The sequence below is a fragment of the Rhea americana genome, unplaced genomic scaffold (assembly GCF_003343005.1).
Source record: "Rhea americana isolate MKP2758 unplaced genomic scaffold, rheAme1 scaffold_45, whole genome shotgun sequence".
NCBI classification, from domain to species: domain Eukaryota; kingdom Metazoa; phylum Chordata; class Aves; order Rheiformes; family Rheidae; genus Rhea; species Rhea americana.
Window position 1 is genome coordinate 4,285,957 of NW_028186590.1, and position 18,328 is coordinate 4,304,284.

Sequence of the window (18,328 nt, forward strand, 5' to 3'; positions counted from 1 at the left end):
GCATTTTCTCCATCTTCTGAGGGAGCATGCTCAAATAGATCGGAACTAAGAGATAGTCTGGCAATTCTAGAGAAATACTTGACTCAGTTTTTCTCCCACCCCTTCTTTTTATTCCCCCCCCCCCAAAAAAAAAATGCAAGAGGTATCCCATACTTGAAACAACATGTTTAAGATATGAGCCTTATAGAAACAGGAATTCCTACTTGTTCAAATGCTACACAGTTTAAGCAGACAGAGCTGCTTGTTTTAAAATGATCTGTTATTCCTCTTAAAACTTTCCCTTTGGTTTGCTTTTTAAGTTTCATTTTCGTTATTTTAGATAGGAATATGGTGAAATTTTATTTTATGAAATATCACCAACAGACTAGAACTTTGCATGAAAGCACTTCAGAATGGATTATCGTTGTCATAGCAAGCGACTGAAGAAAGAAAACAAATTCACATCAGGCATTTTTTTTCAGTTGTAAATGGAGCATGGAAGTGGTACAAAGAGAGGCTTCCTGGTAACGTCTATAAATAGGAAACTCAACAGAACTTGAAAGCTCTTGAAAATAGTCACAAACCTTGCTTTTGTCTGGCTGATGCTCAAATTGCAGAATTTCAGAGACTAACTTGTTAGTCTTGGCTTTGTAAACTGGTCTGGTGACCTACAAGAGTTTAAAAAACAAAATGCACACGATTAATTACTTCACTAGATCACTAAAACCACTGATAGGTTGGACCACGAAAGCCGTGCAAAAGAGCTGTAACGAAGGCAGTCCTACAGGTCTGTTAGGAAACCTGCGCAGCAGTGAATGCGAGAAGTAAATACGTGAATTAGTAGTTTTAGTTCTGAAATTGCCAAGGAAGAGGTTAGAGTCAAATTTCATTTAGCTGTAGAGTTAATACGTGGAAATGGACCTGTTATTTGAGGTGGGGCTGTTAGCTGAGGGGCAAGGAAAGGATTTACATGCATTTTACCTCCGCACTGAATTGTGTTTTCGAATGTGTGTAATGCTCCTTGGTCAACGATCTCCGAAGGACTGACACAAGCACTTACGCTACAAGCCGTGTGACAAAAGCTAGATATGGGTTCATCGTGCTCAAAAGCAGGATTAGTTCTTACAGCATTTTCTGAATTGCAGCTGTTGAAAGTAGGACTTCTACAATGCAGAACATTTTTGTTTATGTGAGACTTTAAATTACCAAGAAAAAAAAGGAATATTTCAAAATGTGAAGAAAAAGATCATGAGCAGCTTACTCCAAATTAGAGTGTCTTTTGCATTTTCTTCTTAACTTAAAAATTAAAATGGTGGCAAGAAAAACAAGGCTTAGTAAGCCAAGAATGACTGGTTTAAAAATGAAGGGTTGTATGGGTTCTGGAGCAAATTTTGCACAGCGCTCTCCTTGGTAAAACTTGTGTCTGCGTACGGGACATCTAAAACATGGAGAGGAAGAGAGAAATATACAGAACTTCAGGGCAGAAAATACAGAATAGCTCAACTGAAAATAAAAGAAAWATCTGTAATTAAATGCAAGCACGATACTCCCAATATAATTAAATGTAATACGACCGTATGAAATACGATTGATAAGCCAAAAACAGTATTCTTAGATTCATGAGTGTTGCTGTTGCACAACAAGACCCAAATATATTCTTTCTCCACCTCCAAATTTTAACTAAATTAGGCACCTGGAAGAGCTCTGGCTAATTCGAGCCCCACAGCGAAGCTGAAATAACGTGTGTGTCCCAGCGCCCTGGAAGTTCAGTTTTGGATTAGCCAGTAAACGTATCTTTTCTGTGATGCCTGCTACAGAAAATAAACTGCGGCAGTTGCRTTGTTGCGGTGAGATTATCGCAGGCAGAACTTATTCGGTAGTCCTGTTGTTTGATATCAGTCCTAGAGACTTTGAAAGACATTATCATCAATCTACTAAAATTTGGCGTTAAGAGAGAAGGAGCCAGGACAGGGGTTAGGTAACCTGTTGCTTGCTTGCGCTCGCGGCTGCTGCCGGGCTGGTACGCGGGGCTCCACCTGGGCTCTGGGCGCTCTAGTCCTAAAGCGAGATGACTCTCGATGTTTTTACGGGAGAATCAATGTGTTTGGGCACTATGGCAGTACTTAATATTGGCTTAATGTCACTCCACRTAAAAATCCTTATGGAATCTGTCTGCAGTGGGGAGCAGCTGCTAATCCTCAGTTCTTTGCTAGAAACCTGCCAGGAGTCTCAGCCTTCATGTGCTTTACTGGCTGGCCTTGAGTCATGCAGTGGTGTTCGTAGCTGTGCTTGAACAAATATAGATTTCCTTCTTAGTTCAACTCGGAAAAACTTAATTTCTTAAAATTGTACTATTTAATCGATAGCAAAAATGTGAAGGTTTTATAACTTTGTTTTTCCAAGGTGTGTCTGGAAATCTGAAAGGAATGCGTGATCACATACTTGTCATCCCTGCCAATAAAACTGAATTTCTAGTACATCTCTAATGAATCTCTAATAAATAACTAGATCATGGTGATCTATGCATATTAAAAGGCTAAAATTAGTTTATCCGTAGTGAATRCGTTTGTGCTGAGGCACGGTATAGCAGCGTAGCCTGGAGTGGCTGACCACAGAGCTCCTGGCTTGTTAGGAGGTGGTTTGTGCTGTTTAAAAGAACACACTCAGCACCGCCTCTTCATACGCCAGACATTTCAGGGGACCCATTAACAGAGGTCAGGTTACATGTCATTTATTTACCTGCAGACAGCTCCTCTTCCCGGAACTAACTCACATTTCCCACCGTTGGTGCAAAGATGTGGTTCCACCTCGCACAAGCTCCGGCACGGTAGTCCGTCCTGGCTCGCGTAGCCGGGTTTGCAGAGGCAGTCGGCCTCTTTCGTCCACTCGTTCCTTATGCACTCCGAAAACTCGTCACAGGCCATGAACTTGCACGGGTCTGCCTGATCAGCTGTAAAGGACGGGTGAATCGTTAACTGCTGCCTTGACGCGTTACCCAAAGCGCTTGGCCGGCCCTGCGGCCGCTGGGCACRACAGTACACATTTACTAGCCTGCTGCTTGCGCACGTTGGTAGGAGCTTGTAGCCCAGCAAAAAAGGGCCTGTGTTTCTAGGTGACACAGGAAGCATGAAAGCTAATATTTTCTTGTACAGTAGTTTTCCCCCATTACTTTTAAACAGTGATTTTATTTCTGTCTCATTGACAAAGATTTTCACTTTTGGAAATTTTGATCATTTTTACAATAAAGTGATGGCTTTACACTCATTGATCTATGCTACTGTCTTACATATGTGCAAGAAATACAGCTCCTGCTGCAATCATGTTAATCTAATTTAGAAGATGACCAGGAGAGGAAATTAGATTATTGAGTATTGCACAATACTATGATGACCACAACCTAGAAATACTGGTCTACAGGGAATACATGTTTTCAGTTTTTTTTGGAAGTGATCTGGTAGCACAGGGAAAACTTGCTGATATTTAATTTTATTTTTTGATTAGTAAGMCACTTACTGCTGTAAGTCTCTTGCTCTTTTTTTGATTCATACTCTCGCTCTGAGATTCAGGGAAAATGAATCTGCTGATATTTCGAGTAAGGCTAAAGTCAGAGATGGCCTAAAGTCCCATCTGCCCCTGTCAGACAAGTCTACTTGTCCTTTCCCCCTCCCTGCTTCTTACTGGGAAYGAATGAAAGACCCAACAGGAGTCGTCTTAATGCAGCTCCCAGCCCAGCTACATGTTGAAAAGGCAGAATAAGGCAATAAGGAGGAGGGCTGCAGCCACCCATCTTGCCTTGCGGAGGAGTTTCGTGCATGTCATGGCGTAAAGCCCATAGATTGAAGCGAAAAGCGAAGAACCAGATCAGGGGGTACAAATTCTACAAATTCTGCTCTTATTAGTAAATGAGCAGCGAACAGTTGCAATCAGATGTGTGAATCCAGAAAGGAAAATAATAACAATAAAAAAAGAAAAAGAAAAAAAAGAGCGTACACTGGTGAGAAAGCAGAGCACGGAGAAGAAGGTGAGAGCAGTTCCCAGATATGAGCTGGGCTTCACAGGACACCAAGTCCTGAGCGACCGGGACTGTTCAAGGGAATTTTGCAGTTTTAGAGAAACTTAGGGCAGGATGGGGTGTATGGGAATTAATTATCAAAATCACTTAAAATATCAGTGCAAAAAAAATCCTTTTCTAGTCATGCAGGCTAAACATTTCTCTTTAGGATTCATATTGGATATTACAGCTAGTATCTATATATCTGTGGCTGAGATTTTTTTTCCAGAGCCATTTCAGGGATTTAGGTGCTCAGTTATATTAATTTCAGTGAAAAATGAGAATCGCATTCTTTATAGTAGTGCTGGAAATCCCAGCCATGCCCTAGGACATGCTAAACTGATGGAAATTAATCCAGCWGAAATTAATCCAGAGGAGCTGAGCTCCTCCATAATTCTGTAGCTAGTTACTTTTTTCTGAATTTAAGATTAGTGGAAGGAGTTTTAATGTGCTTGCTCTCTCTTTGCTCTATGCCCTGTGCATGTTAATTTGAGATCTACTTTGCTTCTGGATTATAAATTGATTTACAAATAAACCTTAAAACAACAACTGAGCATCACTGAACTATAATAAAGTGCAAGATAAATTACAAGATACTGTCAGGCAAACACTTGCTTCTATGTAAAAAAAAAAAAAAAAAAAAAAAAAAAAAAAAAAAAAGATAATTATCCCAAGTACTTCATCCTGGCCATAGAAATTAATTACTGATGGGGAATTACAAAATGCAATTTCTGGCCGAACAAAAATCGGTGGCAAATCAAAAGAGGAAATTAGTTTCCACAGCTTCCTCGCTTCTCCGCGGGAACCGCCTTCCTAGCAAACCCAGAGCGCTCGCCAAAGAAGCCGCGATCCGCGGAAGAGCTCGCGCAGCGGAGCACAGCTGCTCGCAACGCCAGCAGCTGCGCCAAGCGCATCTCCGCCGTCAGCCTCTCCCCGCCACCGCGGCGCAGCGCCGTGCCCGCGCAAACGCAGCTTGGCGGCGCCGGCGGCCGCGCTCCGCCGGGGCGTCCGCGCCGGGGCGTCCGCGCTCCGCGGGAGCTGGGCGGCGCCGCTCCTTCTCCGGATCCGCGTTAGGCGCGAGCGCTTTGCCCGGTTAAAAGGTCGCTTTCCTTGCGGTAGCGTTTCGTTTCMCGTGTCAGAGTCCGGGGCTGCGTGCCGGCCGTACTGTGTCGTCTTTTCTACGCCTTCCCTTTGTTTAGATTAAGGAAAAATGGTGCAGATATTTTTAAAATCCTGCGATGTGGTTCTTTATGGGGTTATTTGCAACGAATGCGATCAGCCGCTTGCGGCTGCCGCGTGTGAAAGGCTGGATTTTGCAGTAATAAAGTTTGGATTTGTCCKTTCCCTTCAGTGCTTGACTGTGGGATGAGTTTGTTACCACTAGATGGCTCTTACTTTCACAATAAATAGGGATTTGCTTGAATTACCTTAATTTACTTAACAATTTTTTTTTTGGGGGGGGGAATAAAAAGACAATGGGGCTTTGAAACGCATACATGGAATTACAGCGAGGTTCTAAAAAAAAAAGATTTTTTTTTGACATTTTGCTATTGCTCATGAGCTTTGAAAGCAATGTTTTGAGGACTATCTCATGTAAATTCATTGTGCTATCTCAGTCTTGAATTAAAATTGAAATACCATATCAATAAAGCAGTAGATATGAAGGTGATGGAAGATTTCTGTACTTTTCTGTATTTGCWTTTTATCAATGTTTTTGATTTAGTTTATATTTAATGAAGTTTATTGCCAAAGCAGAGAATGTGTGGTAGCCTGAAGTTCACTCTTTCTCAGACTCACTTATTACTTTATTCAGCAAAATATCAATTTATCATGGCAGTATTTAGAAGTTAAAATTCTCCAATTTTTAAAATTTCTTTACAAACACTTTTAGTGGCCATGAAGAGACATGTAAAATGAAGACGAATTAGAAACTGTACTAGGAATTGTGTATGGATATTTCGTTCAGGAGTTGCCTAAGATCTTTACACAAAAAGACAGCTTAATGAAAACTGTGCAAGGCATCTGCATACAGAAGTAATGGCATCTTTCTTCTCCATTTCAATTAAATTAAATTCACAACTGAAACAGTAAAAACTGAAAACTGGAAAAAGACCAAGGCTTCAGTTTTACCAAACAGTATAAGGAAAAGTCATGAATCTTACTGAAAAGTCTAAGCTTCCTACATCAGTGTCCCAATATATTGTTATTGACTGTATACAGTTTAACAAGAACTGCAGACATACGATATTTGAACGGTATTAAATCGGCAGGGATTCTGAAATTAGAAACCTATGGAGTGCAATAATTGCTGGCCAGTGAATTTCTGTACAATTTACTCATTCCTAGAAATTACCCTCCTGTCTTGAACTCTATAGTGCTTTAATGATAGTTTAAGGATGCTATGACCTAACATTTGCTTACAGCATTGGAAAAATAATCAAACCCAATGTTTTATATACTTAGAGGCAAGTCAGTCACTCATGTCAATGGCATAAGTACTTTTTACCCTGTCTTTGCCCAGCACTTATACTAGAAAGTTGTTATATGCATTGCAGAGACCAACACCACTGCCAAGCATTTCCTTATATTGAATCTCGTCCTCTTGATGTAGTTTTCATTGTTTTTCCCCAAAAGTTGTTTCTTGTATTTCTTTTATTTATTTATATTCTTTTATTCTTGTTATTTTTATTTCCTGAAGATAGCAGGAAAAGCTTAGATGCAGAAGTGGAAAATGGAGCTTTAAACTACAGAAAACTCAGACAGATCAATAGCTCTTGCAATCTCCTTCTGCATCCCTATTTCCTCAGAAGACTTGCCTGTATAGGCCAAGACATCATCGCACGTACATATTTTATTAATGTGGTTTTTCTATGCAGTGATTTCTGCATGCACCCTGGAGACCTTTGCGCTGTCCTCCTACCAGCATGCCAGGCTGACTGACCGAGGGGCTACCGACCTAAGAGGGGAACAGTTCACATCGTGTCTGTTCTGCCTTTGGCTTTGCTGCCTATTAACAAAACAATGTAATTTGCTCATGAGATATTACAGTATGCAAAAATGTCTGCTGGTAGCTGAATCTGCAAGATCTTGGGTTTTTTTCATATTTCTACTTATTGCTGGGAGACTATTSCTAATACCAGTCTTTCCAAAACAGACAGTAATCTTTTTGAAGCTGTATATGGAAAAGGTTACCTATTTGGTTTTGGTTTTGCACGTACATTAATAATGTAATCTTACCTGGCTCAATATCCAGGGAATAGCTGTCAATCTCCAAATTGAGGCGTTGGGCTGCAGCATCACAGAAATCTTCCAAAACACAGTGTACCGCTTCTGTGATATTGTATGGCACTGTTCTGGCAAATTTCATTTTACTATTGACAATCACACTTCCATTCCTGAAGTTAAGTATTTCAAGTTGCTTAAAACCTGTAAGGTTGGACTGAAGGTATGGAAGTAGCTGCAAAACAGAAAGTTGCTTTTACTTTAACTTACTGTTGATGTCTAGCTGCTACTAATTTCTCTTATAGTCACTTTTCATTATCAAGTACATACATCTATCGYACACTTATTTCTCTGAATTAAATATAAGTGTTAAACTCCATCACCAGATTAACTTTTCTGTTTATTGCTATATTCCTCTGGACCTTTGCATCTTTCTGAACGATGTATTGAGATGGATGGGCAGCAATTTCCCCAGTAATGAAGTGCACRGCAGTTGGGGAGTTTATTCATCTGGAATTAAAAAAAAATCACCTCTCCCCAAAGTCAGCTTTAATTGTTTTCAATGCTCAGTCCAGGTGGGCTAGAGCACAGCATAGTAGGTGTGTTACTGAAGTGACCTGTTGCCCTACTGTACCCATGGAGAAAATATGCATCTAATTACATTCCCTTTGCTAAGCTATGATATATTTTTAAAGGCTTATTTTTAAATCTAGCGTAAAGACATGAACCTTAGATATAATCARCATTACTATACTGTTAACATGAATACAAGAAAAAGCTAAATAAAATTATATGCCAGGCACACATCTGGAGCCTCTTGAACAGGYAAACACTTTCGTATGTCTCTTGACACATGAAACCGACTTCATAAACTGCTTCTTCATACTCTGACAGCCTCCCAGGCTTGTGTGTCCTTCAGCTCCCCAAGAAACCAGTAAAAACACAGCTTATCAGACTGAAGGKTAGTAGGGTCTGATACTGTTAACATAATGTGCTTTTCAGTGTCTAGCTAGCTGACTGAGCCAGCTGGAATGGACCATCATTTTCCAGCCAAAACCTTAAGGTATAGTGGACACAGAAGCTCATTGTTCCTTCTCCTGACTTATGGAGCAAAAATTAATGTAATTTAGTGGTGGGGCCTATGTATACTGTTAAACTCTGCCTGGCTATTGTGTATGATGTTCAAGTTGATTTTCACCCACCAATTGCATGAACTGTTGTTCTAGCGCTTTGTATTCTGGAGAACTCCTATTGAAGAGGTCATCGGAAAAGTGCATGTTGGTTACCCTCAGGCTGAAGAAAACCACTAGCTCTTTGCCTTTGGYTGCAGTTGTCATGGAGCTGGTAGTTACATACTTCAGCGTGGGAGCTGGGGTGGCTTCCGCAGGCTGAGTTCTCAGCACGGAGATGTATCCGCTGCCRTGCTCCGCTTCCTCCAGTGCTGCTGTGCTCATCTCACTGACGCCGTCTAAGTCGGCAGCAATACGCTGCACTCCCGTCCCAGCGCCCGGGGGAGCAATGCYGTCGGCTGCTGGCACCGAGGAATCTGTTACTTCGAGGGACTGGTCGATGATAACGGACAGGCTGCGGGCTGGGCTGGTCGCTGGAGGCAGCACCGCTACTTGGTCTGATGGTAGCGCATCTGCAATAACATCTTCAGGCTGTGTGGCAGAGAGATCACCAATAAAGAAAGGCAACGTTTTTGTCTGGARGAAAGTGCTGGCTGTAACCAAAATGTCATCGCCTGATGATTCTGGTTGATCCATGATCTTAACTGCTGCAGAAAATCAGGGGAAAAGCAAAGAGCTATTTCAAAAAAGCACACATCAAGCAGGGGAACTATAGGTACATTGAATTTCCATTGAAGTATTTTTAAAAACAAGTACTAACACTATCTAAACATGAAAATGTTACTGCCATCACCTAGGAAGCCCTACTGGAATAAAACACCCGATCCATGTGTTTGAGTGATGAGATTTCTGTGGGTGCTGTGTTTTAATAATGATTACACTTGATAGCTATTTCCTGAGCTATTCCTAAGTGCACTCTAGTTTTGAAGGTACATAATCACACTGTCAGTTTATATTGACTGAAAGAGCAGACTGCAGCTTCGAGTTGTCTGCTTGGATCAGTACAACGCCTGAGTCATTCTGGTTCCCTCCTCCCCCGTGAGAGGTTAAAGCTGCTATTTGTCAGTAATCATAAAATGTGGTTATGCAAAATAGTACAGCGTCTTTGGATGCAAACTGTGTCAATTTACCTAAAAGACAACAACAGCAYCAATGAAAACAAACCTCAAACCAATCATCTGCTGCACTTAAAGCAGATATTTGACCCAGAAGCCAAACTTTCTTGAGATCCCCACTGGAGCTTGGCATGGGTCTAGGAAGTGTGATAGATGTAGCTGAAATGCTGATCCAGAGCATGATGATGGAGCCTGCTTGAATTTGGCTGGCAGCTTACAAACTTCAATAGCGTCACAGAAAATGATGACCTTTAAGTGACAGACATCTGCCCAAACTGACAACTTTCTACTTTTCTGGTGATACACTTATGTGGGCTCCCCATGTGGGACTTTTAGCAGTACCTTACAGGCAAAGTCACTGATCTCAGGTGAAAAGAAAGGAAAAGTTTTTGTCCATCTTTACACACTAATCTCAGCTTAGTGGCAATAAAAGTACTTTTTCTTTCTTTCTTTCTTTTTTTTTTTTTTTTTTTTTTTTTTTAATCTGGAATAACTCAGACTGAAAGAGATGGCAATTATTCTATCCATTTAAKAAGAGGTATCCATAGATGTTCTTCATTTCCCTTTCTACTTTGTTTCTTCTAAAGGAACGTGGTCCAAACTTTGTTTATCATGGTGTTGTTTTTAAGAACAAACATGCATTTCCAACAAGGAAAAGCTTAATATAAAACAGCCCGACTAATTTAATGAAATGTACCAGTTCCTGACTTCCTCTCTGTATGTATATAATGCCCTTGTTCAAAGGATTAATCTGTTCAATGTGGACTTTTTTTTCTATATAGCCTTTATTAAAGCACTATTTTCATGCTAATGTTCTTTTCCTTATTGATGTGCCATATGCTTTCATACCATGGCTAAAGTTACTGTGCTTTAGTAGGAAYGCATAGCCATGTTTCCATTCAGTTAAGTTGACCACCTCTCAAAACAGACATTTCTTCCAAAATTGCTCTGAAATACCATACGTAGTTTTACTACAATTATATCTTTGGAAGCAATTTTTTCCCATCCAGTTACCACTTTGCAAAAAGCTTTATTAACATCTGCTATGTTTCTTTTTCTTTAGTCATTTATTTTGTTACATATGTCTATAAAGTGATTTAGTGATAGTAGTATGTTTAGCTAAAACACATAGTAGATTGGTTAGTGATTAAACTGTTGGARTAGGATGTGGGAATTTTGCGTTTTGGTTCTTCTTCAAATGACGTCAGAGCACCGGTGATTCAGGAAAAGACTCTGAAACACACTACTAATATGCGACGTCTGTATCGGACAATGCAGAAAGCGACCAAGTGCTGCATCCTCGCTTACTGTAAGGCCAAGCTGCCTGTGTTGTTGATCCGGAAACACAAAAGGGCCATGAAGTGGGTGCAGTAAATTCCCATTTAAGTTAGCACAGTTGTGCCGTTTCCTGCACAGCTTCCATTTGTTACGATGTGTAATTTGCACAATGATGCCAGTATAATGCCAATATAATACAAGAGCTGCAGCCCTCGTGTTGTAGTCTGAGACAACAACGCCAAAGAGAACAGCAAGAGCATTGCATGGAGCAGGGGTTGGGGACGCAGCATGTAACACCAAATGCTGCCCACAGCTTGGTGCCCTGACACTACCTCAAGAACCTGAGGTGCTTTTCTCTCATCATGTCCTCATGTTTGTTGTATTATCAAGGATATCAATGGACAGATTAGGAAAGCAAATTAAAACAGCACAAGTGATCTCTATTCAACAAAACTCTTGCTGTTGTTCGTTACACTGATAAAGTGTGTGACGCATTGGTTAGGGGAATTCAGAAAAGGTGTCTTAAGAGTTAGTATTTGAGACTTTAATGCAGGATGATCTACTGATGGGATGGAGCTGCAGCTCCCTGGAGCAACCTTCTTTCAGCATGACACCATACACCTGAACGTTTCGAGGTCTGGTGGATGTATGATCATGACAGTATTTGTTAGGCAGTTTACAGCTTAGAAATAGGCAACTGTAGGAGAAAGAAATACCAAAATGGCCTTCAAATTGTAGCAAATATGAAGCAGACTAATCTTATATATACCATAGATTTGGAATATATCTCTATATAACTTATATAGATAATATGTATATATCCTATATACCATGGATAGACTATAAAGGTCTTCTGGCATTCTCTTACACACCAGCAAAGTAACTTAGAAGGTCCTGAGGGCATATGAAGATGGCACATATATCACTTGTTTTAATAAGATGCTAATCCTTATTTATCAGTGACTGCCCCTCTAGCTGAGAGGTCACTGACCACAGATGTGGTGTTTGTCACCTGCAAACTGAAAGAAAATAAGCTCACCAAAAGACTGCTGAGTGCTTACGGCAACGCAGCACCAGTCCCAAACCTCAGGTTGCCGACCTGGTCTCTTGGTTGCGCTTTGGCTAATGTTTGTATGTCTTATTACTGCTGCAGGACAYGCCTGCACCAGTCACCTTCTAAAATCAGCAGTAAAATGATTTGTGACCAGTTTATGCCATTTTTTCACTGCCTACATGAGGCTATGTAATCAAATGAATCCTTATGAATTAAAATCTATGGGTGAAACGCAAAGAAGACCTGGACATTTGGAACCCAAAACACCCCTTAACATTTGCATTTCAAACATTAGTTTTATATTACTTTTAAATAACTTCTAACACAAACTATATTTAAACTACTTCCTCATAAATCAACTACTTGCAACAYTTTTCCATGATTTGCCTTTTAGATAGGATTTTTACAGCAGAAGAATATAAAAAAAAAAACCCCAGGCAATTATTTTATGAAACCTTTAGATGAAGATTAAGACATTCGTAGTCTCAGCATATTTCATTTCAGCATACAGTTTGATCTACACCACCACCATTCAGGTGTAGTGAACCTGCAGCGAGTAGGAAAGAGGATACTGAACTTAAATACGYCCCCAGAGTAACCATATCAAAGGCTGAACAACGGCATGGGATTAAAAACTGTGGTCAACGTTAAAAAACTCAACTCTAACTCTCACCCACCTCTTACYCTCCCTCAAAGATGTTCACTGAAATCTCCAGATATTTCTGTGTTCTGTGGATAAGGCAGGACAAGCTGTACTGAGGAGGATTTTATATCTAGAACTAAACTGCTGTTGGCAAATATGCATAAACTTTAAATTAAGAGCCAATTTCCTGTGCAYGCTGCTATATTAAATCTTTGTAAAAGAAGTGCTACATGCAGGCATTTATTTCCAGCTGAGAAAGTGGAATACGTAGGTCTGATTTATCAYAAAGAAATAGACTGTGATTTTAACAGCTTTATTTTAGGTAGCTGATTAGTTTGTCCTCTTATATTTTTTAAGTGAGGAAAACCCTTCTGATTCACTGTGAATAAGGAATTATTATTTGTGAAATGTCAGATTGTCCTGGAATGTTTTTCTAGGGCCTTTGCATTATAAGTAGACCCAGAAGGTAAGAGAACTTGGCATTTCATTCTGTTCATTAGCTTAATGAGCACTGATATATCCTATAGGCAATGGACAAATTCTCCAGTTCTACTATATGAAGACTGCAGTATTATGCTCTATGTGCATGTGTTTGTATATATGACGACCAAAGAAAATAACTAACCAAGGAATAAATATGTGCTTAAAAGATGATTGGTCCATAAAGAAGCATAAGAAACTCCCTATGTGCTGTTCTGCTGACATAAGTCCCAGAAGGAATGGTATACCAAGTAGCTGAATTCGAATTTATTTCATTGGTGCCAGAAATGTCATATAAATGCTGGATGCAGGACTGTTACGTACAAGCAAATAGATAAAGTGGTGAATTTGTGTTTGAGGTCTGTCATTTTAACTAGAGTACAAGTAAGATGAGAAGTAAGAGAGCTACAGGGAAGAGGATCACGAATCTAACATACCACAGCAAATGTCTCACCACACACCATTACTGACTGAGTTTGCCTTTTGAACTGTAAGAACAAACCAGAAGAGACTTTCTGGTGGCTGTATATGAACTCTCCAGAGCTGGGTTTAGTGTCCAGTGAAACCAGTAGAACTCCTTCTCTACTGACTTCAGTGAGCCCGTGTTCACTGGAAGCAAACCCTATCACATACATCTTCATCTTCAGGCCTAAAAAAATTTTGCATCTCTTGATGTTCTTCAGAATCCTGGCTGAAACCTTTTCTGCAGTCTTATTTTTCACACAACAGCCTGACGGCTGCAGCTCTAGCTCCAATATTATGTAGTGTTCTATGTAACTTATTTTAAATGCCTTCAGCTTATTCTGAAAGCCTCATACCCCACAGCTATGCTTTGTCACCATGTCCTCAGCATGCCACTCTGATTTATGATATCACGAGGAGTACTTTGTATCCCAAGACAATAATGCTTAGTAATGATAATCATCTCCCATTATTCTAAGAACATTTCACTTCTACCTCGCACTCAGAAAACTAAGAGTACATTAAATTTGGGAAATCAAGCTCTAAAACTACAGAATTCAGAGTATTGWACAAGCACAACTTGCTACTCTTATGTGTGTTATTTATGAAAGAATCTTTGATTACATAACTTTGTTTTTCCATAAGTACCTCTGCTTCATGGGGAACAGAAGCTGGTGGTGCTCCTTGAGTGAGCAGCACTGCAGCATTGTTTCATGGGTCATTTTAGTGTTTGATGTTTGAATTCTGCTTCTCAATGCTAAATCCTCATTCTAATTTTGGACATCTATAGTTAGTTATCCAAGTCTAGTCATCTGAGGCTTCTTTTATAGTAACTGAAGGCRAAAAGATATCTCTGAATAGCAATTCATTTCACTGCAATTTAAGACGACTGCATTGCTCTCTTCCTTTCCATTGACCATAAAGTGTCCTAAAGTGAGAATCTCAGACTTCAATGATTGGCTTTGGACATTTGAGTTAGGTGCCCTAAGCAGAGCTTTCATCAGAGAMGTGAACACTGAGCATTCCTGCAAACTTGCTCCAAGATACTAGGTTGCAGAATGAGAACTGCAACATTACGTGTGAAATTCAGCTCATGGGACTGCTCAGCATCAGAAAGCAACTAGAGTAAAAGAAGCAGCCTCGTTTCCTGAAACAGGCAGATCTGATTTTGATTATCAGATCATTCTCCCTCTTTGTGGAGACTTACGCTTCRCTATGGGCTTCCTCATTTCTGAGTCATGCTTGCAGTAGTTTCCTCTACTTAGACAGACCTGGCACATTCAGAGCAGGCCCATYTTGTGACTGTGGGAAAAATATGTGCTGATGTATTTTAAAACCGTGTCAAATTTATACACATCTAGAAGACTAGTTAATTTTACATAGGCAACCGTAATTCTGGTGACTATGAGACCTGGGGCTGCTGACTGCTGCCCTGAAATCCAGTCTGGGGAAGCACCACAGGAGCCTCTTCACAAAGCCAAGACTGAAAGAACATATTYAGCTTTGACAGCAAGACCTACCTTCTGCTTGGCAACAGCGGGACAAACCTATTTTACTGACTTCTATGCTTAACTGGATAATTTGATCAAGACAATAGACCGTCCCCTTACTTTGCGACATATTTGCTCCCAAAGTTATGACATAGCCCTCATCTCGCTTAGGTATCTTTGCAGTGATTCCTTGTCTGATGTCAGTAGCAGTATACACTTCTGCAGAGTTTGAAAGAATAACTTAAAAGTCAAGAATTGTCCAGTCGTTTCTTAAAGATGCAAAACATTTGAAGCAAATAATTAAAACCAAAATCAAGTCCAAACCACGCATCTATCCCCTGACTCTTCTTACCTACCTGAAGCTTTCAGCTATTTTTGCCTGTGACTGAAAGAAGTAGAGTGATGCAGCTCACATCATCTTTGTCTGTCCGACTGGCTGTGAATTTTTTACTGACACAAATTAGCTAGTCTTCCTCAAATCACCCACAGTCTTCCCCACAGGGGATGAAGTCCCTTAACAGAATCCTTGAGGGTTAATATTCTTTGATCCTCCTGGGCAAATGCAAGCTCCCTTGGCTTTTATAAAAGTCAKTCAACTGCAACCACGAGAGAATCAAATCCACTTTAGCCATTTCAGGTGTTTTGTTGTTGTACCTGTGAGAGTCCGCTGAAGTATCAGTTTCTTGTGATCTCTATTGCAAATTCATTTTTCCTTTGATTTACATTTCCACATGTGTTGACCAATGCATCGTCTAGAAATAGTAACTTGAYCTGCCATTGTGTGTCTCTTTACGGATTTTAAATACTGCAGTTAGCTATCTGCTAACATTTTTTTTCACTAAAGGCTTTCTGCATGTTTTGTTGATTAAGCTCTTCTTTGAATAATTGCTTTAAAGGTTTGAAAGAATGTAATAAATACATTAAATATATGAATTTTATAATTTTCTCAGCTACWAAATAGTCATTTAACTACAAAATGTGGGGATAAAATAGATACCAGTAGTTAGCTAGCTTACTTCATAGACCTATGTCAAAAACACACTGAGAGACTCAACTATCTTTGGCATTAGCATGTTTCAGCAGTTCAGAAGGGTTAACTATTTTGGAAACACATAAATAMTTTGAAAAATATCAGACTAGGTTGTCTTTAAAATGTTCCAAGACCTCAGAGCAGTGTTTGCCTTCATTCTGCAATGAAGCTCTTCGATAAATGYATCTGTGGGAAAGACACTGGAGAGCAGAAAATGATAATCTGTTAACCCAGGGCCTGATCCAGGCTCTCCACTGACCGTGCAGAGCTGTTGCAGCTGTTTATGACAAATGTGTTCCCTCTTTAAGACTCAAAACAGATGYGGAAACATCCACTTGCCTCAGGACCCTTCTGAATACAGCAATAGAAAAGTCAGTATTTCCATATTAGTTGCTTTAGGCAGKGAACAGTATTCACACTCCTAATTAAACTATCATAAAGAAAGTGGAATGTTGAGCCAATATTCCTGCATTTTATAAGAATATTAAACACACAGGAGTATAATTAGGTACCTTGTATGGGCAGCAGGTCAGCTCTAGATTATTTTCCATAAGTCACTTTTACCCTTTACTGAACCCTTACCCTAGCTCTTACTGRGATCACCAAACAAAATGAGATTCTCGTGTTCAAGTGCTGTAAAAGTCAGTTTTCTGATAAAAGTCCTTGATAAATGATTCAGCTGAGATTAGAATAATGTAGTGAAATGGAAGAATTACTAAGGTAGTAATTAAATTTGTAAGGAAGTAAGTAAATTTCATTTACAATGAAAACATGTTCAAATTGTTCATGGCTGCTGTGATTATCTTTTATTGTAGTATTTTATTTTATTGTTTTGTAGTAAAATGATGCACCATTTGCCATTCATATTTACCAGCAGTAAATATATCCTAAACAAGTGTTTAGCTCAGCTGGTTAGAGCGTGGTGCTGCTAATGCCAAGATCGTGGGTTCAATCCCCTATGGGCTACGGTGAGGGTTGGACTAGATGATCTCCAGAGGTCCCTTCCAACCTTACCATTCTATGATTGTGCCAGTGTCTATGATTGTGCAAGTAAGGTACCATGTCAAACCAGGATGTCTGGATTTGATCAGTATTCAAATCAATGAATTAAAGAGAGAAACAAAATTGAGGAGCAGTGAATTTGCAAATATGAATACACTCTTACAAAGGAATGCAGTCAAAGCTGAATAATAAGCAGCCTGCTGAAAACTATAGCTTCAGAGGATTAATAGCTTCTATTCTTAGTGTTGGCTGGTCTACGATCAAAGCTGAAAAATGTATTTAATGAGTTTAAAATAACAAACTCCATGTGAAAATAACCTAAAGCTTTACAAACACCTGGAAATATGAAAAAAAAAATCCATCTGTTTGTGCCACCGTCCTGTATGCGCCACCATCCTGTATGGCACTGTAATGATTACGGATCCCCCTAAAAAGAAAAACTGCAACCTGGAATATTGCTTTCAGAGTTTTTATTTTGAAATAATTACAGATAAATTTTGACAAGTTGCAAGTACAACACCAGTCCTTCAGAATTGAATGTACCCTCCAAATCCCTGGATGCTTTCTCTATTTTTCTCTATTGTACGAAAGGAAAAACAAGAGCAAATTTTTGTAGGTGATGGTGTAGGCGATCAGACATTTTTTATGATATTGGACTTTTTTAGTTTTTGGAATGATATCAACAAAATAGAAGTCATGCACTATATAAATTCAATTAATATTGTTGATCCAAGGACCTAAAAACAAAAAGACAAATATGAAGTTAGAAAGTTAAAACTTGCGACTATCTTCTAATCTTGTCATTGTATGGGCACTTCTAGACTTGCAAAGAAAAATGGTAACACTAAATGCACAGAAACTTTTCATAGTATATGACCACTTGTGCTTGAAAAATATGGAAGTAATGAATGAAAGTCAGAGAATGAAGAGAACAACAATAACTACCTAGTTCAGTMAAATGGATCCATATAGTCTTCAGGTACTTGCTTTGGAATTCCCTGAGACTAACAGGTCTGTGTCTCAGGGTGTGAAAGTCATGAGGCGTTTGCTAGTTTCTCTCAAAAATGACTTAAAAAATATTTGTGACCTTTCTCACCTAAAACCTTTGGGTTACATGGATTTCATTTAAATTTTCTTAATTTTGTATGCCTATTTTTAAAAAACTGGTTTCAACTTCTGTTTGAAGACACTGTGTGTTTTTGCTGGGAAGCTCACTAATGAGGCCACTAATACTACTTGTTTTCTCAGTTGTCTCGTTTGCTAGCAGGTTTTGCTRTGTCCACAATAGTCTCCTCCAACTCTGCTTGAAATCTGCAATCAGTGCAAATTACATGGCAAAAAAAAATAGGGTAACTAAAGGAATGCTTGGCCATATATAAAAAGTAAAATTTT

At 39.5% G+C, this 18,328-nt stretch overlaps 1 protein-coding gene across 1 annotated transcript in view; it reads right to left on the reverse strand.

Moving 5' to 3' along the window:
• Nucleotides 1-575: 575 nt before the first annotated feature.
• The window catches only part of IMPG1 (interphotoreceptor matrix proteoglycan 1), a 55,705-nt gene continuing 37,952 nt past the window's right edge, over nt 576-18,328 (reverse strand). The window contains exons 13-16 of the mRNA XM_085316065.1: nt 8,455-9,029; nt 7,268-7,487; nt 2,719-2,929; nt 576-647 (exon numbers count right to left, since the gene is read on the reverse strand). Of these exons, the coding sequence (XP_085172191.1) occupies nt 608-647; nt 2,719-2,929; nt 7,268-7,487; nt 8,455-9,029 (1,046 nt within the window). The 3' untranslated portion in view covers nt 576-607. The remainder of the gene's footprint in view (nt 648-2,718; nt 2,930-7,267; nt 7,488-8,454; nt 9,030-18,328) is intronic.